We start from the raw sequence: 24,564 nt of genomic DNA, 5'->3' as shown, positions 1-24,564 counted from the left end.
CTTGCAGATCTCAATGTTCAAAGGGCACACAGGATTGGTCCTCTTGGTGCTTCAACCTCACAAAGACCACGAGGGATCATTGCCTATTTTCTTCAATACTCAGACCTAATGATGATATATCAGCTAAACAACGCAAGCAAATGTTGTGGTCTGGTCAGAAGATTTTCATTGTGACTCATTTGTGTTTCTAAGACGGTTAGATAAAGACTATTGCAATAGTCCAGCCTGGGAAGTAATAGAAGGGTTATTCATGTTTTCCTGTGGCTATCCGGAATGAAAGGAAGAATTTTTCTAATCATTTTTATGATATAGTAAGCTGCGGATGTGACAGCTGATATTTGCATGCTCATATTAAGGTTGTCATCAATGATGATTCCCAAATTCTTAGCTTTAGGGACGGTACCAGGAGGTAGGGGCAAATTATCAGGCCACCAATTGGTGGACCAAGCTGGGGACGGGTTACGAACACAATCATCTTGGTTTTCCCTGAATTAAGCTTCAGGCAATGCCCACTCATCCCACCACTAACTGCCTTGATGCAGTTACAGCAGGGGTCTCCAACCTTTCGTGTAGTGAGAGCTACTTCTGAGCAGTGAAAATTGTTTTGAGCTACTGAAGGTTAGGCAACTCGCGCAATTTTTCGAAACACCCTCCCACGCCCAATTTTTATTGACTTTAAGTCTAATTTCTCTAAGCCCATACTGCTATTTGAACAAAAGGGGCCTCTCTCCCTCTTCTGAAGCAACAGACAGCTGCAGGTTGTGCTACCAGCTACCTAAAGCAAAATCTTGTCTTGCGTAAAAGCATTCCTGGAAAGTGTAACGAAATACTGCAGGATACAAGCCTATGACCTGCTTTTATGACTAAACTGATCACACGCTGCAAAATTTAAACCTCAATTTATATTCCTTACTAAATGTGAATTATTGAAGTCTAGCTTCAATCTGTAGTCACTAGTTTTCCGCTTCACCAGATACTCTTTTTAATTACAGTTTTTAAATGTCCCATCCTGGTTCATATTTAAATAATTTTGAACTAGTTTGATTCATTAAGGGTTTTATTAACTATGTTTTGTTTGTGAGGGTGAAAATGAATGTATCTTAATGTAGAATACATATTTTCAACATAATACATGGCCCAATCAAGTGGAAGCTTAACTGAGTTTGTGAAAAAATACAATTCCAACACTCACAGATGCTTTTGGCCCGGGGCCAATTGGGGGGTTTCCAGTTCTTCATGTGGCTATTCTGTTTAGGCAGGTGGGTTCCCTCTCATAGCTTCCTTTGTAAACAGGATAACTTCTGAGATAGATGCTATTTATTTTGAGTAGAAATGACTCTGAAACATTGCTTTATTATCAATGATTAAATGTCATCATTAATCAGGCTTAAAAAAAAAAAAGCATTTAATGTGCAAGTAAAATCGGCCTTGCCAATGCAGCTAGGCAGGGCAGAGGCTCACAATGCATCTGTAAAACAACTTTTGTAAGTATGTGAAACACCTGTTGTTTTTGAACTGCTTTTATTGAATGAAGAGCAAACCTTGTTATTTTCAGTGTTGTTCTGGTGCTGAAGCACGCTTAACAGATAAACTCTGTTTCCAAGAAGCAGGCAAATTCAACCTCCAAACTGAGGATTTAACTTTACTAGAATACTCCAGATTTCTCCATGATCTGGAACTCTGCTACCCAAAGAAACTGCTGTAGTGTTGGTGTTAAATGCCACATGCACTGGGAACAGAGATGTATTAGGAATGGGCAAAGCCCCACCCATTCAGGCACTGATTGAACCAGCTCTGTTCTGCAGAGAGCCTTGCGCGGATGATCTTTAATCATTTTGAAACCGATTGATTTAAATACCATTTTCCTTAAATTTATTTTGAATGTGGCTGATGTGCGAGTCTATTACCGAGTATTTGCATAGAAATGTTGTGTTATATTTCATGCAACATCAATAAAAATGTTTCTTTGAATAGATCGAAAAAGGACGTAACATATTAGAAATGGGATGGTGGCACAGAGATTATATGCAGTAATGTCAGTGAGCTACTGCTGTGCTAAATATTGAAAACACACAACTATCCCTGAATATTAAACACATTTGTAATTTGGACGAGCGTGCATATGCTGACAATGACTTCTCCAAAGAGGGTAAGAAAGAGTTAAAACTGGATCAGAAATTGAAAGCTGCTCTGAAGAGTGAAATAATTTACATTCTTATTAGGAGTGCAGATGGGGAGAGTTTTCTTTATGTTGTGCCTTTAGTAAAGGAAACTGAAACTTGGCAACACCCTGCTTCTGCTGATGTACAACCCAGAGCTGGAAAGTTAGTCATAATTTTGGATGTTTCCAAGCTACCAGGCAATGTTGCTAAATTAAAGGCATTTTTTGGGCCTCTTTCACTCATAAACCAGCCGAAATGTAGTTAGCATAATATATTTAGCATTTATTGTTCGGGAGCAGATGGGAAACGGCGGGCTCAGACTTGGCTATAAACAAGAACCAGTCCATCGAGTGCACGTGGCATACCAGCGGCTGCAGCACGTTTACAGTACAGAAGGCTTTAACCAATTTATAATAAAGCACGAAGTCTAACTTCACTATAGGTAATCCGAAGGTTGATGCCAGTACTTTTGGGTGTGTTTTGTAAAATTTAAATACCAGGTAGTCTGAGCCCGTGTCTCCTACAATGAGACCTAGAAACGCAAATGAACTTTGTGGCCACATTCCCACTCAAATCAATGGTCAGCAATGGCCCAGATGCATCCATAGCTGCCAAGGTTTCAGAATGCCATGTGTGACATTTTCATATTTTAAGAGTAATTATGAGTGACGTTTTAATGAACATGAGTGACACTTTCTCACAATGCAAATCAAGCTATGAATATGAGGAAAACAGAGAAATATGAGAAATTACACTCATTTAAGGAACGAGAAACTCTAAATTAACTGGTGCACGGCATAATAAATGGTTGTATTTCTATCTAGGACCCTAATTCGATATTCCCGATTCATGCCCTTGTGTGGTTAGGTTATAATTAATAATATCCTTATAAAGGCATAAGAATCATATCCATATTCAGTAATAGCCCATGCAGTCCAAAGCACAGCATGGCTACTCCCATCAACTCCTAGAAAGCCCAACGCGTTCTTTAAACAAACCAAGCCTCCTGCAGCCCGAGAAATCCCCCCCTGCTTTTGTTTTGATTTGAACAAGAACTCCTGGAGTCCAGAATGAACTGTTAGTTCTTAGTGACGTCTAATGTCCAACCTTACGTCAAACTCGGCACCTTTCAGGTATAAATATACCAACAGTTGCCTTAAGCAAACACACGGTTGGTTTGGAGCAGAGCGGCTATCTACTTGCCCGAGAGCCCAACTGATGCGAGAGCCCACGGAAGCCGCCCCTCCCGTTTTGACGCACTGAGAGAGACGCTGTCTTTCTCCAGCCGAGAAAATCCAGCTCTGGTGTTTCCAGCCACCCTTGCGGGTGGCTGGGAGATCGAGTCCTGAAGAAAGAGATACCAGACCTCCCACATTCTATTACCAAGATACAGAGCTGACTAAACCCTTAAGAGAATTCTTGATTCAGATTCTTGGCAAACAATCTTAACCAACTTAACTTAAACTGCTACTTACTTACTCCTTCCCAAGTATTAGGCTTAGGTCAGGTACACCGGGGTAGGTGTAGTTAGAAGCACCAGTTGAGTACGTTAGTCAATGTTTTTATGTATGTATATATTTTATCCATTTTAAAGTACCATATGGATAAGAAACTATATCAATGCTTTTACAGTATTATTTCATAATACTACTTTTACTGTACGCACTTTACTTTATGATAAGTATTGCAATTGTGGCAATTCATTTCTCTTGCATGAGAAAGAAGACTGCTCAATAAATACCACCTTTTATTGAAAACGCCCGTCTCTCTATTTCTCTGCACTCTGGTGAAACTAAGTATGCACAGTTGACTGAGTGAAATAGCTGCCTATTGTTTTCACACGACTCTAGAGATACACTCTTATTCTGAGGGAGCAAACTTGTCATGTTTGTATGGTTGTCAGAAGCTAATCCCTTCTTGTCTAAATCCGGAGAGTTAACTCTTTCCTGAACATTCGAGAAAGTTTCTAGTGACCTCTGAGCTAGCTGGCAAAACTAAGTGTAATATAGTCAGTAGAGACCTAGTCGACCTCAGTCCTACGTCTACACTGCTGTTTATATTATTCCAATGCGCAGAGCCTATTGGGAAAATAGGAACTACACTACATGGCGCCCAACGTTTGGTAAGGCGATAATCTAACGCAAGACACTAGAGTAACTCAGTCGTGCTTTTTCACACAGAACCCTTTTCCCGTAAAAACTCCAAAAGACGTCTGGAGTGGGTGAAAGGTTAATATCCGCCGGAACTTAGTAGGAAGAGATTCCTATGTATTAGTTTTTGGTTTAGTCAACGTTGAAGGATACAGTGTTCCAAAATATTGTGCACCTAATCTTGGTTTCCTTGAAACTCGCTCTGCAACAAAAAACTTTGTCAATAAAAATGTCAGAAAGTGACGACGAAAGGGAAAGAGCTAGAATAGCAGCTCAACTAATAGAGGATGACACAACCATCCAAGAAAATTACCCTAGTGCTATACTCATTCCGGTCAACGTAAGGAGAACTAATATCTTAAACTTATAGAAAATGGACTGACATCACGAGGTGGTACAGTCATATTCGTGGTAGAGGCCCATGAATATCGGAAGACAGAGGTATTCTATTCATGGATACACTTTCCAGCAGCAAACGCTGTAACAAAAGAATTCCACTATTACAAAATAGAGGAACCTCCGGATATATACACTCCTTTCGAGGACGTTGAAATCCCACTAAATTACCAAGAGCACCTGCTCTGGTTTAATGGCGCCCTAAAACATCAAAATCACATCACCAGGCACGGTCCACTAGGTAGACCAGGAGCCACGGGGCCGGTTCTAGTCAGCTATGCAACACACCCAGACATTGAAACTATGTCAAGCGAAAAACTCCTAGTTAAATTAAAAGAATTAACAAAGGCATATAGAGAATTAGTTCAATTGGCAAGGGACGAAATAAAGTACATCCAGAAATTAAAGGAAACAGATATAACAGACCAACCATTTGAACTTGCCAGAATCATAGAAAAATCCTATGAAGAACTAGGAAGAGATAGTTTTGGGTGGGAAAACGGTAAAACCCCAACTAACTGAAAATCCTGAAAAAACATTTATTAAAAATAATTTTAATACTCCAAAAAGGGTAGGAGGGTAATAAACAATCCACTCCCAGGGAAAAACGATTCCAGTCCAGAGGAAGGTCTCCTCAACGGAGAGAAAATTCTCCAGACCGAGGAAACAAGTCTCCCCAAAGGGAGCCTCCGAGAAAAGATACAACCTTAGAAATAGGGATAATTTGAAAAAACCTGATAGATATCAAGATGTTGATACACGTCCCTCTAGATCTTTTCAGACTTCCTCACAGAAATCGGAAAGAAGAGGACGGTCAGAACACAGAGAAGAGCACATCAAGACGAAGACCAGGAATCTGCTCATCAAAGTAAAAAATTACATTATCCAAGAAAGAAGGTAGCTAGTATTAAAATTAAACATGCCGAGGATACTGAGGACACAACTGAAAAACGGAGAGAGGGCCCAGACAATGCTAGACAGCGCAGCAGAAGTGACCATAGCTCGCAAGATCGTGATGAATCTTCTTGAGACAGTGGACACGAATGAATACATTCAGGTGGAAACTGCAGACACGCGAGTTAGCGTGCCCCATAAACTATATGAAATAACATTACGTATAGAGGGAGATAAAACTAGGAAAATAAAAGGTCTCTTTTGGGAGAATCTATCTAAAGGCTATGACATCCTGTTAGCTGAGAAAGACTGCCCACCAGAGTTTGTCAGGGAGTGCCCTCATGGCGAAGAAATGATTATGCCTGCCTTCTCAAATCATATTCCGATTCATAAAAAATACACATTGGCAAGAAAATGGACAGTGGCCCAAGCTCCTGCTTTATACAAAAATCATCTAGGATGGGATGAGGATTCGCCTCACCACAAAATCCAGTTAAAAAAATCAGCCCACTGCACAAAGGCAGTACCCAGTTAAACAAGAAGCTAAAAAGCAAGTCGGGGAGATCTTAGATCAACTTGAATATCAAGGGGTGATTGAAACATGCACCTCACAAATGAACAATCCTTTGGTTTCCTGTCTCCAAGCCAGACGATTCATATCATCTAGTTTTGGACTACAGACACCTTAACTCCTGTTGTAAAACATTTGCAGTACAAAACTCACATAGTGCAGCACTAATGAATAACATTGTGCGCAAAAGATATAAAACGACATTAGATATCTCTAATGGATTCTTCTGTCAAAACATTGCACCTGAAAGCAGGTATTTGACCGCTTTCTCAATAATGGGGTCACAAAAACACTTCTGTCGACTCCCACAGGGATTCAAGAATAGCCCAGGATTATTCTCAGCAAGGGTAACAGAGTTACTACAAATATATGATGATGAGGCATTATCCTATGTCGATGACATCTATCTCACAGATGATGACCTGGAGACTCACTTAAAAAGAGTGAACACCATAATACTTGGGTTCGCATCAGAGGGTTACAAATTCAACATTAAAAAGTCACGAATTGCCCATCTAACTGTCCTGTTTTTAGGATATGAATTATCAAGTGAATGCAAGAGCCTAGCGGACAATTTCTTCGAGAAATGTGCTGTACTCCAAGCACCAAAAACGCTGAAGAATTTACAATCGATACTAGGTTTCCTGAATTTCGGAAGAACATACATTCTAAATTATGCAGAGAGGGTTAAACCTCTCTATGAATTGATAAAACCAGATTTAAAACCAATCAATTGGACTCAAACACACAGAAATTTTGAGATCATTGCAAACAGACATGTTAACTAAAACAAAATTGCAAACTCGCGAAAACATACGCAATCTTGTAATCCGAGTCATCCCAGGAAGATGCGGATTCACATACCTGACCTCTAATGAGGGAGAAACGGTACCTATAGCTTACAAATCACATTTGTACACTCAAGCTGAAATGAAATTCAGCTCTACAGAAAGAATTCGGACAGCGGTTCAAACTGCTGTAGCAAAAGAAAGAGCCCTAGCCCAAGGCAAGAGAATATCTGTTTATACAGTGGAATCAGCCCATGAGGCATTAACAAGTCCACGCAATCTGAATACTGTGGCATTAGATCCAAAATGGATACAATGGAAAAATTATTTTGCTACATTAGACGTGAAATACTATTTTGACCCGAAACTGAAAAAACTAGATGATCTAGAATACGAACAATAATATCCTCTGCCAATCGAAATTCTGCCTCTGGAACATTATACCTGCATAATCTATATGGACAGATTCGCACAACACTACGATGTAGATAAAAAAATCCTACAATGCAGCGTGCGCGATTGTTAAAGGTCGCTGGCGCTCTGGTAAATTCAAACCGATGATTACCAAAACTGAATCACTCAGAAACTGTTCAGCTCAGCGAGCTGAAATAAGATCTTTAAAGATGGCGCTTGAAAATGCCGATCGCGATTTCCCCACACTAATAGTGTGTGATTCGCATTTCTGCGTCAAGTCATACAACAGTGACATGCAGACATGTAGTAAAAACGGTTACAAAGATGACAGGTGCCACTATAAAGCATAAAACGCTTTGAGAACAAGTAGTTCTTTTAAAGAAAGAACTACAAAAGACTCACGTGATACACGCACTGAGTCATCAACGTGATGGCGTTCACGTTGCAGGGAATTCATTGGCTAACACAGCCACAGCGGAAGCGGTTCAACCGGCTTCCGTACCCACTAAAAAGCGTTCAGAAAAACACATTGATGGGGAAACCATGCTGGCAGTAAAAGCCTCATTAAAAGGCGATTATGCAGCATTACCTCAACTATCCACTCAGTAATACATACATAATTGATGCAAACTCCGTTCCTTTTGCTCAAATCCCTGGAGTGGGGGATAGAATAATTCCAAACACGAACCGGAGTGTTTTCTTGATTGAAAGCGCACACATGGGACTGGGTCCGAGGCACCAACAGATCTTGAAATCTCTAATAGAATTACAATCAGAGTACTGGTGGCCGGGAATGAGCGTGCAAATTTACAAATTTGCAATGGATTGTCCAGACTGCAACAGAGATCGCAGTTGTGAACCGGACCAGACTATTGCCAGGACATCTTTGTTAGAAAGCATCAGGCTTTCTATAATGCAGAAATCCAAATGGAGAAATGCGTCCCCATAATTATTAAGACAAAATTAACTTAAAAATGTAGACCAGCAGCGCTCGGCTGACGGCAGAACTGTTATAAAAGATTTGCGAGTCTTTATCGGCACATACGCCATTGGCATGCTACATTCTGATCAGGGTCCTGTGTTTAGCTCTCGAGCTTACAAAGAGGCCATGAACAGCATGGGCATTGCATTGCGGTACTCTTCTCCCTTCCATCCTGAGGGAAATGCGGTAGTGGGAAGAAAAAACCGGGACATAAAGCAATCTATAACGGCGAGGGTATTAGGTTCGGGTGATGGGTGAGTCAAACATTTAACAAGTGTCCAACGTAGTCTTAATAATCTGCCAAGAAATTCTCTAAAAGGTCTCACTCCATACGAACTATTGTTCGGTACTAGAATGCACATTCAGGATCTTGATTGTCACACTTCAGTGGTAGAAGAAAAATCCTTTGATATCAAAGACCGTTTGGCTGATTTACAGAATTTAAATGAAACAAGAAAAAGCCTGAGTAACAAAGTTGAAAAAACAGCCAACAGCCACTGAAGAAAAATCACCAGTCCCAGCAAGACCTGTCTGGATTCCAAAGATTGGGGATCTGGTCAGAAAGAAGATTGCGGTGAAGAAGGAATTTGGGCCTTCTTACAGAAAAGCAGTACCTGTCTTAGCTGTCAGCGGAACAAGTTCAGTTGTACTACTGCCCCTTGCTGGTAAAAAGGAGAACAGAGTTGTATCCATCGACCTGGTAAAACCACAATCATGTGGCCAATAATAAGTAGTAGGCCCAGTGGACTCCCAAGAAATAAAAGAATACCAAAATTTGCTACAATCAAAGAGGCTCAAACTGAGAAACTAATCACATTTGATAAACCTGCAGTGAATAACAAAGGACTATGCAATAATGCCATGGAACTTGTGCCTCTTGAAACCCAAATTGCAACAGTTCGTCAAGAAACACCAGTCTACAATGATGTAGCCTCTGACTATGCTAATGAAACAAAGAAAAATGCAAAAGCAAATGAAAATCCAGAAATAATTCTAACAATTGACAGAACTGCATCTGGCTAACTTCATCAACTTCGACTACTTTTCTGAAGAACCAAGCGAGCATGAAGAAACGCCTGCAACAAAAACTTTCAAAGACAAAGTAATTGAAATTTTTCACCAACTAAAAGAAACATATCTGATTTCACCATGGATTGAATTTTGGATTGTGTTAGGTGTACTTACTCTCCTGCTTTGGCTCATCATGGTTCTATGTTTGGGAAAATTCATTGATGGAAAATATAGTACAATGGACACAGCAAGTCAGAACATCAACTTGGTCCTAAAGCCTCACACATCCTCCCACATCGAGAAAAGAGAACTGTCATCAGTAAACATCTCAGCCAATCCAATACCCAGTGGGGTAGCATGGGACAGAACTGCTTATGACATTTTTGGCCCGGCTGAGCTCCTGAAATATCCACACTAGTTTAAGGTTTCATTAAGTGACTTTGTGACACCAAGTACCTTCTCTGATGATTGGGACTTTGAAAACATTAATAATTTGATGTCAGATTTAGTAATGTCAGCCAAATTTACAGAACATGATTACTTACAGGGTTCATCGAATTATGAAGAGTTATACTGTTATAATCATTTTGGTGATCACTATTTGCATAAAACTGCTCAGCCTAGAAATGTTTTATCTTATAACCAATGGGAACACTGTCCAACTTCGCCAAAAGGTAGCTCGAAAACATTTTATGAGAAATTCCAGTACTTCTCAGGGTTTCACAACAGTGATCCAGAAACGTTTTATTTTAAAATGTTAATTAGGACAGGAATGAAAACAATGTTGACAAATACTAAACTGATTTATTCTGAAAAATTTTATGACAATGTCTACATTTGGTTTCGAATTTTGGAAAAACAACATTGAAACAAAAACGATCTGGGGTACCAAAGATTGGCAAGTACAAAGCCTAGAAGCATTATTTAGGGCCTGCATGATCCCAGAACAAATGATATTCTTGAATGACACAATTCAACAAACTACTTGTCTTGGCCTAGCTAAGATGAAAGACTTAAATACACCGTCTATTCCGAAAACCCATAACTGATAGTGATAGCACTACAGATGTGGAGATAGATGTATCCCATATTTTACACCAAAACAGAACACATCCTGATTGGAAAACGTGGATGATCTGGCCAACAGTCACAAATAACTGTCAAGATAGATTCCTGAACAAAACACAGGGGTTCAAAATGACCAGGCCAGACCCAATATACTCCCAGAGACAACATCCAGGGATAGTAACAACATACAGTGTAGGGAAACTATGCCTTGACTGGTTACAGAAATCCACACTGGCTGAAATTAAGCAACACTTGACTTTACTTAAAGACGGTGCTGACTTGCGAGATTTCATACTGGGACCACGCAAACAGCGTCAAAAACTTTTCATAGCGGCCGGTATATACGCTGCGTACAACGAAGCTTGGATAGTAATGCAAATTGAAACAGCAGAAAAAATACGAGAAATTGATCGTATAAATTTGGAAAAATCACTTTCTGTAGTGGACAATGGGTTAACGACTCGGTCCTCCAGAATATATTCACTGGACAGCATTGTATCATCTGCTATTGATATAATAGAGCAGGACTTACTAATGTTACAACATGGTCAGTCTCATTACGTTCTATTGTACAGCTTGGTTGGACGTTGCAAAATCTGCGATCAGGCCACGTACCATGGCGTTTAATCAACACAATGTCATTATTCGGTATCTTTAACCTTACTGATAAACAAATCAGTTTGGCACAAAAAGGAGAAGACTATACGATTCTGAGCATTGAAAAACTTGAGAGATTACCATTGACAATGTCAGAGAGACCTGTCATTGAATGGATAATACACGGAACCATTACAATTCCGATAACAACTTTCCAGTTTAAATACTGCCAAGAGTATATACCTGCGGGCCGGTATGAAAGGTTGGGTAAAGAATACATAAAATAAACCTGGGGTTTACCTTATACACACAGATGTTATAGTGAAGGGAAAAAGGAGGTATTCCTTAGTGGTAACAATTGTAAAAAATCACTAAGCGGTACACTTCTGTGTCAAGGTATTAACTTGCATGGAAGGGTCATGCAAGGGTCTTCAAATAACCTTTCATGTCACCTGCATGGCACGCCTGCAAAACAGATAAAGCCATTTTTTAGACAAATTTCTAACAGCAGTTACATTTTAATAAGTGACCACAGCTGTTGTGGAATGGTGCCAGGGAAAGCCTATCTCGTGACCGTAACTTCCAGGGTCGTTTGCTGTATGCAAGTATTGTATCCACACAGCAATCCAGATATAGGGGCTGCGTTATGGCCTTCCTTGAATATCTCTTCTATTCGAATTGATACTTTAAGCAGAATGAAGTCTATTCTTTTACAAACAACTGTGCCTTTAACGTCATCCAAAGAAACGTATGATCTGCAAGTGGCAAGGACATCGGCAGAGATACATTCCCTTTTATCGACAAATTGCCCTGTGCATTTCGTAGAAATGTTAAGCCAAATCTTAAACATGTCTGATACCAGTGGCATCGCACATGTATTTAAGACAGTTTTTTCAGGACTGTTCGCACCCTTTGAAACAGTTCTGGGCATCTTCCCGAATATTGTCCATTCGGTCTGTGGCGGCCTACCCTTAATCTTGGGACTCATGGCAGGAATTTTATTTTTGCTCCTTCTGCTCCGATATGGCAAGCCAATCCAGACGTGAGTCCCTTGCCCACTGCACCATCAGGATTCAAGCAAGCCGGGCCGACGACGGCTGAAATGCCAGAAACCGGTTCCCGGTAGCTTGTCTCCTTCCCAGTATAAGAATTGGCTTGGTAGTTTGGTTTGCCCTGTTCCCATCATGCACTGGGACAGGAACAGACTAATTTGCATATAGCCAGGTTCTGAAGCTGGGATGGTGCAGTGAGCTAAAAAACGGTGATGGATCAAGCCCTGATCTCTTGACTGGGTAGGAGTATTCTGCATCATTCAGAAACTCTGTCCATCACCTTTTCCAAAATTGATATGATGTTCTCTCCAGTCAACAAGAATAACTCTTAAAAAACAATGAGCACACAGCGTTCCCTGAACTCCGAATTCGGCCTTCAGTTTTGATAAACAAAGCTACCGAAAATATTTGGAACTATTTTTTCCCCTGAAAGCGAAATTATATTTTTCCATTTTCCAAAATATTTACTTTTTTTTGGCACATGGTACTCTGCTTAAAGTAGAACTATTCTTAGAGAACAGAGCTTCTATTTTTAGGATACTAGAGACAATATTTTACCTGAGCCTCTAGCACATATACAGCATTTTGTATAAATATGTGATGGAATGGTCTCGACCTTCTTTTCTGTATTCAGAGCCATTTCATGTGTAATTTTCACAATTCATTCAGCTGATATATATGCATTTAACTGAATGATGACACTGCTTGAAAAGCGTACAGTACCAACACTCATTTTCGTGTATTTACCATATACCATTTCAAATGCAAAATATGTATTGTGGGGTGGGTTGGAAAACACACATGCATCGTTATATGTTTACTATTGCTTAGTTTTTTTAGTAATAATGGACATTAATCCGTGGAGTGGGTGTTGTATTTCTATCCAGGACCCTAGTTCGATATTCCAGATTCATTCCCTTATGTGGTTATAACTAATCGTATCCTTATAAAGGCATAAGAATCAGATCCATATTCAGTAATAGCCCATGCAGTCCAAAGCACGGCACAGCTACTCCCATCGACTCCTAGAAAGCACAACGCGTTCTTTAAACAAACCAGGCCTCCTGCAGCCCGAGAAATCCCCCCCTGCTTTTGTTTTGATTTGAACAAGAACTCCTGGAGTCCAGAATGAACTGTTAGTTCTTAGTGACGTCTTATGTCCAACCTTACGTCAAACTCGGCACCTTTCAGGTATAAATATACCAACAGTTGCCTTAAGCAAACACACGGTTGGTTTGGAGCAGAGCGGATATCTCCTTGCCCGAGAGCCCAACTGATGCGAGAGCCCACGGAAGCCGCCCCTCCCGTTTTGACGCACTGAGAGAGACGCTGTCTTTCTCCAGCCGAGAAAATCCAGCTCTGGTGTTTCCAGCCACCCTTGCAGGTTGCTGGGAGAGCGAGTCCTGAAGAAAGAGATACCAGACCTCCCACATTCTATTACCAAGGTACGGAGCTGACTAAACCCTTAAGAGAATTCTTGATTTAGATTCTTGGCAAAACAATCTTAACCAACTTAACTTAAACTGCTACTTACTTACTCCTTCCCAAATATTAGGCTTAGGTCAGGTACACCGGGGTAGGCGTAGTTAGAAGCACCATTTGAGTACGTTAGTCAATGTTTTTATGTATGTATATATTTTATCCATTTTAAAGTACCATATGGCTAAGAAACCATATCAATGCTTTTACAGTATTATTTCATAATACTACTTTTACTGTACGCACTTTACTTTATGATAAGTATTGCAATTGTGGCAATTCATTTCTCTTGCATGAGGAAGAAGACTGCTCAATAAATACCACCTTTTATTGAAAACGCCCGTCTCTCTATTTCTCTGCACTCTGGTGAAACTAAGTATGCACGGTTGACTGAGTGAAATAGCTGCCTATTGTTTTCATACGACTCAAGAGATGCACTCTTTTCTGAGGAAGCAAACTTGTCATGTTTGTATGGTTGTCAAAAGCTAATCCCTTCTTGTCTAAATGCGGAGAGTTAACTCTTTCCTGAACATTCGAGAAAGTTTCTAGTGACCTCTGAGCTAGCTGGCAAAACTAATTAAGTCTAATATAGTTAGTAGAGACCTAGTCGACCTCAGTCCTACGTCTACACTGCTGTTTATATTATTCAAATGCGCAGAGCCTATTGGGAATATAGGAACTACACTAAAAAATAATTGTTAAATGACTTCCATGTATCAGTCATGTCTAAGTCATACACTTGGAATCATACAAATATCAGAAAGCTCATTTGTAATATATTAAAACAAGACTGCACAGTAGCCCAGGAGCTTTTTTTTTCGGTTGTGTGTTTTGAGGCTTGTGCTTCCAGCCTTTGCCAAACACAGATTCCCAGCCTTTGTGGTGGGCCCCTCCTTCCCGTAAAATCTGGAAAGCATATGGTCTGGGCCTCTCTCTGACATCAAGAGGGAACCAATGTCAGAGAGGCCCCAACAACATGAAACATGCAGTTAGATACCTCACACGGCACCGGTCCATCCACCTATGTCACCTTCTGAGCATTACTACCAACAGGCACCTGATCGCGCCGTGCGAGACACAGGCTGGTAAATGTAACATATGTCAGCTGCAGATGGGATTGCGGTGGTTATGCTGCTCCATCGGCATAGACTCTGCGATAGACTCTGCCAAGGTTGGCCTGGAGGCTGCAGTCATTGGCAAGATCAGGGTATGAACTACCGTGGGCCACTGGAATAGGAGTTTCCCACCCGGTGGCCCCAGCCCGCCTCCAGTCTTCTCCAGGATGGACAGTGAGTTCACCCGCTTACAGGTAGGTAGCCATAGTCACCGCCGCGATCACTGACAGGAGCCACATCACACACTGTGCATTTAGCACCTTGCAGGAGCAGCTTGCCATTTATTAGCACACCAGCATGAATATACATCTCCTGCCCAACATCCAATGAGCACCAGACAACTAAACGCCTGAAGTAATTGAGCGTGGACATGAAGTATACACACATTTATCAACTACCTCCGCCAGCTAGCAGGCACTCAGCTGCTCCCTGGGCCGTTGCAGTATTCGGTCTCTCTCCTTCAGCTCCTCCTGCGTGTTCATGCAGTAAAGACAAAATGAGCATTGCCGACGACCGTGGTACTGGTACGTATCAGGGCTATATGGCTTGTCAGCGGGGCCGTCCAGTGAAAGGCTGTCCAGGCAGCCTCTGCACCCCGTGTCAAAAACTCCTGTCTTGCATGGCTGGATACGGCAATTAATAATTGATTTGGCTGCGGAGCTGACAGCACATCGGGATGTGCCCCATGCATGCCATGTGAGCTGCAGCAGACAGTGCAATGCTGCGGGCCGCACCATGATTGAATTTGGCGCCAGCCACTTACAACAAACTCAACTCCTGTCGAGTCCGACTCCGGCCCCGCCTCGCTTCCTGTTCCAGGGCGCGAGGTCACATTAGCCCCCCCCCCCCCCACGACCCCCTCCCTCTACGGCGCCACAGAATTGCCTGTAACGCAACCCCGCCCGGGTCTCCAGGGCACTAGTGAGAGCAAAATCTTTTAACTGTTTAGTAAAACTGAGCCTGGCAAGTAAAGTCTGCTTTGGCCCGGGCCAGGCGCATGGCACAGACGTGTCAGAGGCCGTTTCAGTGCTTACAGCAGAGTGCCGGTCAGTGGCAAAAAATGAACGACAATGTATTTCAGTGCGGTATGCGGTAACACCTCACTGAAATGCGTTAGCGTCATGCTTGATGCGTGATATTTGGCAGGACTGTGCATCGCCGATCCTAAAATTGGTGAAGACAAGCGAGTGTATGTCACAGTAGTGTTCCATATGCAAAAGGGTGAGGAACTGCTTAAAAGTAGCACTGTCAAGAAACGACGACCCAGACACAAAGCAGTATATTGCTAGCGCAGCTAGCACCTCTTATGAACTTACGAAAAGGCCAAGCGATATGGGCGGGGGGAGGGAAGAAATCCAAAGCTTGCAAGTTATTTGGTATGGGAGCAATAGTACTATATAACCAGTGGTAACATAAAACCCTAAATCTTTGAATACTCACTCAGTTTTGAATCTTAGCTACCACACCTTAACAGGGATAACAAAATCTTCTGCCACACAATGACCTTTCTGTTACTACAGAACACTCAAACTTTTTTCAACACAAAGGTTTTTATGTAAAAATCAAATACAATTTTCCTTTGGTAATAGCATATTTCTAGTTTAGTTAAGACACTGCAAGTTAGCATTCACTGTTAAATTTCATTTCACCTCCTAATATCCGAAGAAATCACATTTCAAAAACTTTTTCAGAAGTACCTTACAAATCTTGAACGTAACCAACTGTACATTCCACATAACATAAACAAGGAATAAAATCAACTCTCAATAATATTTAAATTAACACAGACCGTCAGGAGAACAAAGCATAAAGAGGTTTACTGGCCAGGCCAGTGCTTACCGATAGATCTGCTGCTCAAATATAATGTGCCAGGTAGAAAATAATCGGGTGGCGTGGGATTGTAGCAGTTCAATACTGCTTCCACCACCTACATGCTAGCAGGCTTTCCAAGGACCTGCTGCTCCACTCCGGCCCACCTTCTGCTCTGCTCAGGCTCACCTGCTGCTTCGCTCTGGCACATGTCCTGCAGGATCAAGAGCGCGGTGGCAGGCGTGAAAGGCAGGTGGCGTGGAGGCTGAGTTCAGGAACAGCGTCATCATGGTTGGCCTGCCCCGCCCCAGCTAAGCTCAGTTAGGCCAATCTGAGCAGTTGGGTTTGGTGAGAGCAGGCAACGGCAGTGAAAAAAGGCCTAATAACAATAAAGGACATTAATAGGCTACAAAATTTAGATCCAAGGTGCAAGCTACTCTTGGTGGCTACGCGAGCTCGACCGGTTGGAGACCCCTGAGTTACAGCCTCTTAAGGGGCCTGACGAGTCGTTTTGAGCTTCTGCACTTATCAACTGAGTTTCATCTGCATAAGATGTCACTTCCAAGTTGAAGCTTCTAATGAGCGGGGCCAATTTCGCTACATAAACATTAAAGAGAGTGGGGCTAAGAGACGACCCCGGAGGGACTCCGCATGGCAGTGAGAAAGGTGGGGAGTTAAATTTCCCTACGGCTACTGTTTGAGATCCATCACTGAGAAAAGAGGAGAGAAGTTCGAGCGCGACCCCCTTAACTCCTGTTTCCTTTAGACAGCCAATAGAGTGGTATGATCAACAGTATTGAAGGCAGCAGATATGTCCAGTAAAATCATAACTGCTGAACCTCTGCCATTTAATGCCTTCCTCACTTCCTCCATTGCCTTGACCAGGGCGGTTACTGTACTATGCCCTGGTTCAAAGCCATACTGAGAGGTACCTAGGAGCTGATTGTCTAAAATGTATTTAGATAATTCCAGATTCATTATCTTCTGACAGATTTTTGAAGGCAGAGGTAAACGTGCAATAGGACGATAGTTGGCCGTGTCATTAACCTTTAAATTGGACTTATTTAAAAGTGGGAGGATAGAAGCCTGATTCCAGGCAGAGGGGAAGGTCCCAGTATTGAACAGGATATTAAAAATCTGAGATAGGTTCCTCGCGAAAATGTCAGGAACCAACTTCAAGATCTTTGCCGGGCAAGGGTCATAAGGGGAACCTGATTTACTTTGTAAAAGTAAGGAACTCACTTGTTCTGATGAAGTGGCAGAAAAGTGGGTAAGTGAACAGTCACCTAACGTGTTCCCAATTCAGGTTCCCGAAGGATGAGGGTCCCCACTGTCAAAGTCCTGGAAAATCACATTGAGTTTCTCTTTGAAGGCGGTAGCGAGGGCATCACAAAAGGATTGACTATCAGAGGGATTGGCTTATTCGAGATGGTCGTGAGTCTCTGAAGAACTTGGAAAAGTTCTTTCGAAAAATTGGAGGCCCTATCAATTACTTGGGCAAAGTAGCTACTGTTTTACTTCTTGATGAGATTGTTGTAAGTGGTTAATGCCTTCTTGTATACCCGTCTCATCTGGTCATCGTAATTGTTTCTCCAAATCCTTTCCAGCCTTCTTCTGTTTTTAAAGCCTCAAGGCTTCTGAGAACCAAGGAGCCGTAGGTTCCTTCCTGAATGAGTGCTGATTTTTTGTTGGAACCAGCTCCCTGAAGGTGTCCGACAATCAGTTTGTATAACATGATGCAGCCGACTCGCATGGGCAAGTGTGGGGGAGGGGTAGTGCTCAGCTAAGGACTGTTCTAATGTGATAGGATCTAATTTGCTCCAGTCTTTGTAGCGAATGGTGATTGGCATGTTCTGCCAATGCAGCCGATCTCTGAGGCTTTCAGTAGCGAACTGAAGTCTGAAGACTAAAGTCCTTTCGCTTTCTGTCATCTCTCATTTATATTTAATTTTCTTTGTGTGTGTGTTGGACATCAATATTTTCCACCGGATTCCTCATGGATGGTTAAATCTCATTTTTATAGGTAAGTCCTTTTATTGTTTGTTATTTAATTATTTCTTATATTCCTCTCCATGAGTAATTTACGTATTGTGTCATGGAATGTTAAAGGGCTTCGCAATCCGGTTAAAAAGCAACGGGTATTCTCTCATTCATTGAAATTTAACTGTCACATTGCTTTACTACAAGAAGCCCATCACAAAGAACAAGATATAGCTTCCATAAGAAGCAATGGGCTGGGAATGTTTTAGTTTCCCTGCTATAATTAACAAAAATGGTGTCCTTATATTGTTTCTTAAGTTGTTAAGTATTCAACGGTTGAACAAATTTAAAGATTATGCTGGTAGGTAGGGGGCTTTTGTTAAATATTAAGATAAATAATACACAATTTTCGATTTGTAATGTCTATGGTCCAAATGGAGTAGATTTGTTTTTCTGGATTAACGTTTCCTCCGTTATCCTCACATGCATCAGAGAATCTCATAGTGGGGGGAGCCTGCAATCAACTTATGAATTTCTTTCTGGACCGTAAAACTCAGACTAGATTTATTCCCACCAAAATGCACAGGGCCTTTCAAAGAACGATATCCTCCAGAGGGTTGGTTGACGTTTGGAGAGCATCACACCCAGATGTGTTTGAATTCACTTTCTTTTCTCCTGTTCACAATTCTCACTCTAGAATATATTATATATTTTTACCCAACATTCCCTTCAATTTCTAACGCATGCCAAGCTAGGTTCAATTCTCATTTCGGACCATGCTCCTATTATTCTTAACCTGGACAACCCTAACTCTATCCCTCCTACTTGTAGATGGAGATTTAATAATACAAAATCCTCCCTCAGACACACAATTTTCTTTGGTATGCCTTTAAAGCAACTGCAAGGGGCTATTTTGTAGCAAAAAAAGCATAAGGCTCTTAGAGACTCTGTGCAACTGTTGGATCAGATTAAGATTTTAGAACACAAAGGTTTTTCTCTAATCATGACAAGTTATCTAAACTTATTGAGGTCAAGTTACAATATAACAAACAATCCTGGGACAATGCTTGTGGTAGTCTACTTCGTTTCAATGCAAAGATGTATGGGGTAAAAACAAGGCCAGCAAAACTTTGGCAAATTACCTTAAAATTAAAAGGCAGAAATCTAAGATTGTTCCCATAACAGACTCAGTTGGGGGTCAGGCAAATCAGTGACTCCAAGAAATTAGAGCGCTTTTCTGAATACTAATCACAGCTCTATACCCCTGAATCATCTCCTTCAACTGCACAATTACATACCTATTCTCAAAAAATCCCAAAAATCCTGATTGTAATGTAGATTTGGCTTCTCTTGATATTCCACTGTGAGAACAAGAAATTTTAAATGGAATCAATCAACTTCCAAAAGATAAAACTCCCGGGACGGATGGCTTTACTGTACGCTTTTACTTATATGTTCAGCATCTTTTAATCCCTAAATTACGGCTTCTTATTAATAATTTTTTGACCACAGAGCGGACACAAGGTTCGTTCTTTGAGACTATGCTCTGCTTACTTCTTAAGAATAAAGATCTCGCTCAGTGTAGCAATGATAGGCCTATCTCATTGATTAATATAGATTGTAAGATATTTGCTAAATTACTGGCATTCCATATTAATTTGGTCATACCCGATTACGTTGATATGCATCAGTCAGGATTGGTGAATGGAAGATCTATTTCAGATCATTCTAAAACAGTCCTTAACATCATTCACTTAGCCTCCAAACTTAATTCTCCATTAGCTGTCATAACTCTTGATGTTGAGAAGGCTTTTAATCGGGTGAATTGGGAATTTATGTTTGGTGCTTTGAAATGGCGTTGTTTTAGTCCCCATTTTCTCTAATATATTCAGCTATTGTATTCTGAACCCTCTACCTACATTTGGGTCAATGGTAAACAATCTCACTACTTTCTTCTGTATAGAGGGACTAGGCAGGGTTGCCCTTTAGATCCCTTTTTATTCATACTATCAATATAACCCTTTTTTGAAACAATTTGTCGATCATCATTTTTGGGCTTTCAATTTAAAAATTTGAACATAAAATAGACAGTATATGCTGATGACATTCTGCTATATATCCAACCCAAATACATCCCTACCAGAGCTTTTTTTCAATTTCCATACATATTCTGGAGGTTCGGGACACAAACTTAATATAGATAAATCAGAGGTCCTACCCCTAAATAAATATTGCCTTCCAGACATGTTTATAGACTCTGGGTTCACATGGAACCCAAAATGTATTAGATGTTTAGCCATTCTCCTTTCCAACAATATTAAATAAATTATTAAAATTAACCTTAAAGAGATTATGACAAAAATCACTTCCTTTTTGTCCTGCTAGGGTAGGTTAGCTACAATTAAAATGCTACCAATCGTTAATTTTTATTTATCCATGCCTCTAGTTTCTCTTCCTCAAACATTTTTCAATACTATTAATCATTCATTGACCCAATTTCTATGAAACAAGCGCAAACCTAGATTTTCTTTGACTCGCCTTCAGCAATCCAAAGATACTGGTGGGGTTCACTTTCCCATCTTTAGATTATATCATTCAGCCTTCACAATGAAACATATCTGGACTTCCTATTAGGAAACCCATGCAGATCCATCAACAATTTGGGGGCAGATAGAACATGCATCATTCACACCCCCTTTGCTTTCAAAGAAATGGTCTGCATCACTCAACCCCCAAACATGTTTCTTTCTCCAAATCTTACTCATTCTAGAGCTAATGTTAAACCTTTATTTATCTCTTCCAATTCCTATTCCCAAATTTTTTTTACAAACCCCAATTTTGTATAATAAACACATTAAACTAAACAATAGAGTTATTTTATGGAAAGAATGGATTAATAAAGGATTTATAGTCATAGGATATCTGTTCTTTAACAGTTCTCTGCTAGATTTTTCTGGCATCCAGGAAAAATACAACATATCCACTACTTATGCCTCTCATTTCCAGTGTCTTAAAACTCTTCATCTTCCTTACATTTCACAGCCTCCTGAAAGTGCTTCAAGCACACAGCCTCCTTCCTCCATGTTAGATTTGTCTTCCCAAATAACAGCTTCTGGCATATATAAATTCCTGATTGGTTCCTTAAGTCTGACACAAAATCAAAGATAAAGCTAATATGGGTAACAGATCTTCAGCATGTATTTTCGGTTCTTTCCTAGAAATTAGTGTGGGCCAAGATCTCGTTCAGCAAGCACAACCCAAACATTATATTATTTTTATAACAGATTATAAGTTTACCCTATGAGCTTATATAAATTCAAACTTTCTAATCATGCTAAATGTTGGTCTTGTGCTCAGGATAATAGTGATCTCTTTCGTATGTTTTTTGAATGCCCTTTAGTTAAAACGTTTTGGTTACTTAGATGGTAAACTTATTGAAATTTTGTCTACGAACATTCCTTTTGATAACCTACACATTTTCTTGGGGGCTCTTCTCCCCTTTAGAGTTCACAACATATGGTTGGGAAATTTATTGACTCGACTGTTGCCTTGGCTTTACAAATAATCACTCACAACTAGTTGGAAGGATACTACTACTGTATCGGATGGTGGAACTTGTTATGTCATCACATAGACGGGTTCAAGCTTATGCTACTTCTCTTCCTTTAATGATCAAAAGAGATTTATTACAGTCACCTCATACCTCATTCCTTTCCAGGCAATCAGCTCAATCCAAGTCTAGTGTTACTAATTATGAACCCCCTTAAAGATAGAATGTTAAGTACACATTTATTCTTAATATTACATAGTTAACTGTTCACTCTATATTTTAAGTATGGCATTATATCTTATTTTTCTGCTCTTCACTTTCTTCTCTCTTCTTATTCTTTCCGCTTCTCTTTCTTTACTGATTTCTTCTTTCTTCTGTATAAAAGTTTCTTAAAATGCACTTTGTTCTCAGAATTATAGTTATATATTTCAATTCAAGATTTTAGGTTCATCGTTTATTATATGCTATGTTTACTCCACACGGTTTTTATACTTTTGTTTTCTCCCTTTTATTTATTAGATTTGTGTATTAGCTCATATTTTTATATTTGTCAATTTTTGCTTGGATTGACTCAATTATGTTTCTTTTCATTTGATGTAAATGCCCTTTTGTCTTTATTCTCTTTAATAAAGCATTTTTTTAAACTTTCAAAAAAAGACAAGGCGTCAATTTTCAAATTTTCAATTTCAATGTTCAAATTTTTCAAATTTTCAAGGCGTCAACTTTCAAAAAAAGACAAGGCGTCCTTGTATTCAGCAGTTACGGTGGTCGGCTCATTATAACAAGTTTGGGCTCTGTCACTTATGTTTCATTTTACAAGTTAAGTACTTGCATCGCTTACAGCTGTGTGGCCAAAGGTTCCAATCTATCAGGAGGAGCGCGAGCATTGTTCTGATGAGTTACCATAATCATCTTGTTTCAGTGGGGGCCAGGAAAGCAAGAATATAAATCTGATTAGATGGGAGTCAAATAAGAATTCTTCAACATTCAACATTCTTCAAAATGCAAACATTTTATGATGAGATAAACTATTATGTGATGGAAATAGTTCAAAAGTATAAAAAACAAACTGAAAGAAATGTGCTGAATACCTACCTAGTTCTAAAGATGCCATCAATCCCAAAGCGACAAGGGCTTCATTTTGCATTATTACATGCTCGCTAGTTGCCATGGTAACTAAGTGCACGATGCCACCACTCTGAACAATTGTCCTAATTACATCCTGAAATAAACAAATAGGTAGATGCAAAAGCTGTTTCCATTAAAACTGAAGAAAAACAACTTACTTAACAGCAACACATTTTTTCCTCAGTCACTTATCTTCCTCTTAAATTGCTTTACGCTTAATTTCTTCAGAGTCATGTAAGGTCACTCTAAATGTAATCATTTTACTAATGGTTCTTCTGCCGGAAATTAGGCCTACAAAGTTATCTGTAAAATTGAGCACTTGAAACCATGCACTTTCCTGCCTCAACAGCAATAAATAAAAAAACTATCATGCACAAAAATGTTCATGGGTTGTGTTCGAGCTTTTGTGCTTTTAAATCAAAACGTGCATTATTAATTGTGTTCAAAGCGGTTAATCTACACTTAGCAACGACATGTCACAATGTGTTTTTTTGGCTTAGGCTAACTAGGCCTCAATGCCATCCTGTTCAAAATGGATGCTGTATCACCATGTTTATTGTCTGTTTCGATTTCCACGTTACACTACGTGCAGCAATATGTGGGCTGTTTATTTATGAATTACAAATCTTCTCAAAGAGTGCCTACTAGAGGAAGTTTTCTGTAACATTTTCCAAGGACCTTCTACTTGCAAGGAAATTACGTCCATTCACAATGGTTCACTATTGTTTAAGTAACCAGTTTGTTCTGACACCTCATGACGACATTAGGTCAGAAGAGCCGAATCAATATTCACGTAGTGGGTTAGTGCCAAGGTGACAGGGCTATGTAACGTTTTTCATTGTAAAACAGTGATTTGTTGGAAAAAATATTATGTTATGTCAAGTGCATTTGTAAAGCACACTATCACCAGCGAGGATATTCCATCGCTGAACAAGTGTGTGTGCCGAACTCTGCCTATGGTGGTTGGTTAATTGAAAATTCAGGTCTTCAGCTTCTTTCGGAATTCAAGAAGAGAAGAGGAGGCTCTGATGTGGAGTAGGAGGTTGAGCTATGCTTTAGGAGCAATGTAAGAGAATGACTGTCCTCCTGATCTTGTTTTGTATATGCATGGTATGTGTATGAATAGGAGTCTTGTGGAGCAGAGGTGCCTGGATGGTTGGTAGGAGACAAGACTGTTCCGGTAGGTGGGGCCTGAGTTGTATAAAGCCTTGAACATGTGTGAGAGGAGTTTGAATTGAGTGTGTTTGTGTATTGGGAGCCAGTGTAGTTCCCGGATGTCTGATGTGATGCAAGGTCTGTGTGGGAGGTTGAGGATGAGTCTGGTTGCCGAATTATAGATAGTTTGTAGTCTTCTAGTGAGCTGCTTAGTGATCTAGATGTAGAGGATGTTCGCATAGTCTACCTTGCTTGTGACCAGG

The 24,564-nt window shown here is 40.3% G+C and overlaps 1 protein-coding gene across 3 annotated transcripts in view; it reads right to left on the bottom strand.

Moving 5' to 3' along the window:
- Positions 1-24,564, bottom strand: part of RAP1GDS1 (Rap1 GTPase-GDP dissociation stimulator 1) — an 892,032-nt gene that overhangs the window by 31,116 nt on the left and 836,352 nt on the right. For all 3 annotated transcript variants that reach the window (XM_086961955.1, XM_086961956.1, XM_086961958.1), the window contains one exon: positions 23,114-23,240. In XM_086961955.1, the coding sequence (XP_086818081.1) occupies positions 23,114-23,240 (127 nt within the window). The remainder of the gene's footprint in view (positions 1-23,113; positions 23,241-24,564) is intronic.

The sequence above is a fragment of the Lissotriton vulgaris genome, chromosome 3_1 (genome assembly GCF_964263255.1).
Source record: "Lissotriton vulgaris chromosome 3_1, aLisVul1.2, whole genome shotgun sequence".
NCBI lineage: Eukaryota > Metazoa > Chordata > Amphibia > Caudata > Salamandridae > Lissotriton > Lissotriton vulgaris.
This window is presented reverse-complemented; position numbering and strand designations above follow the sequence as displayed.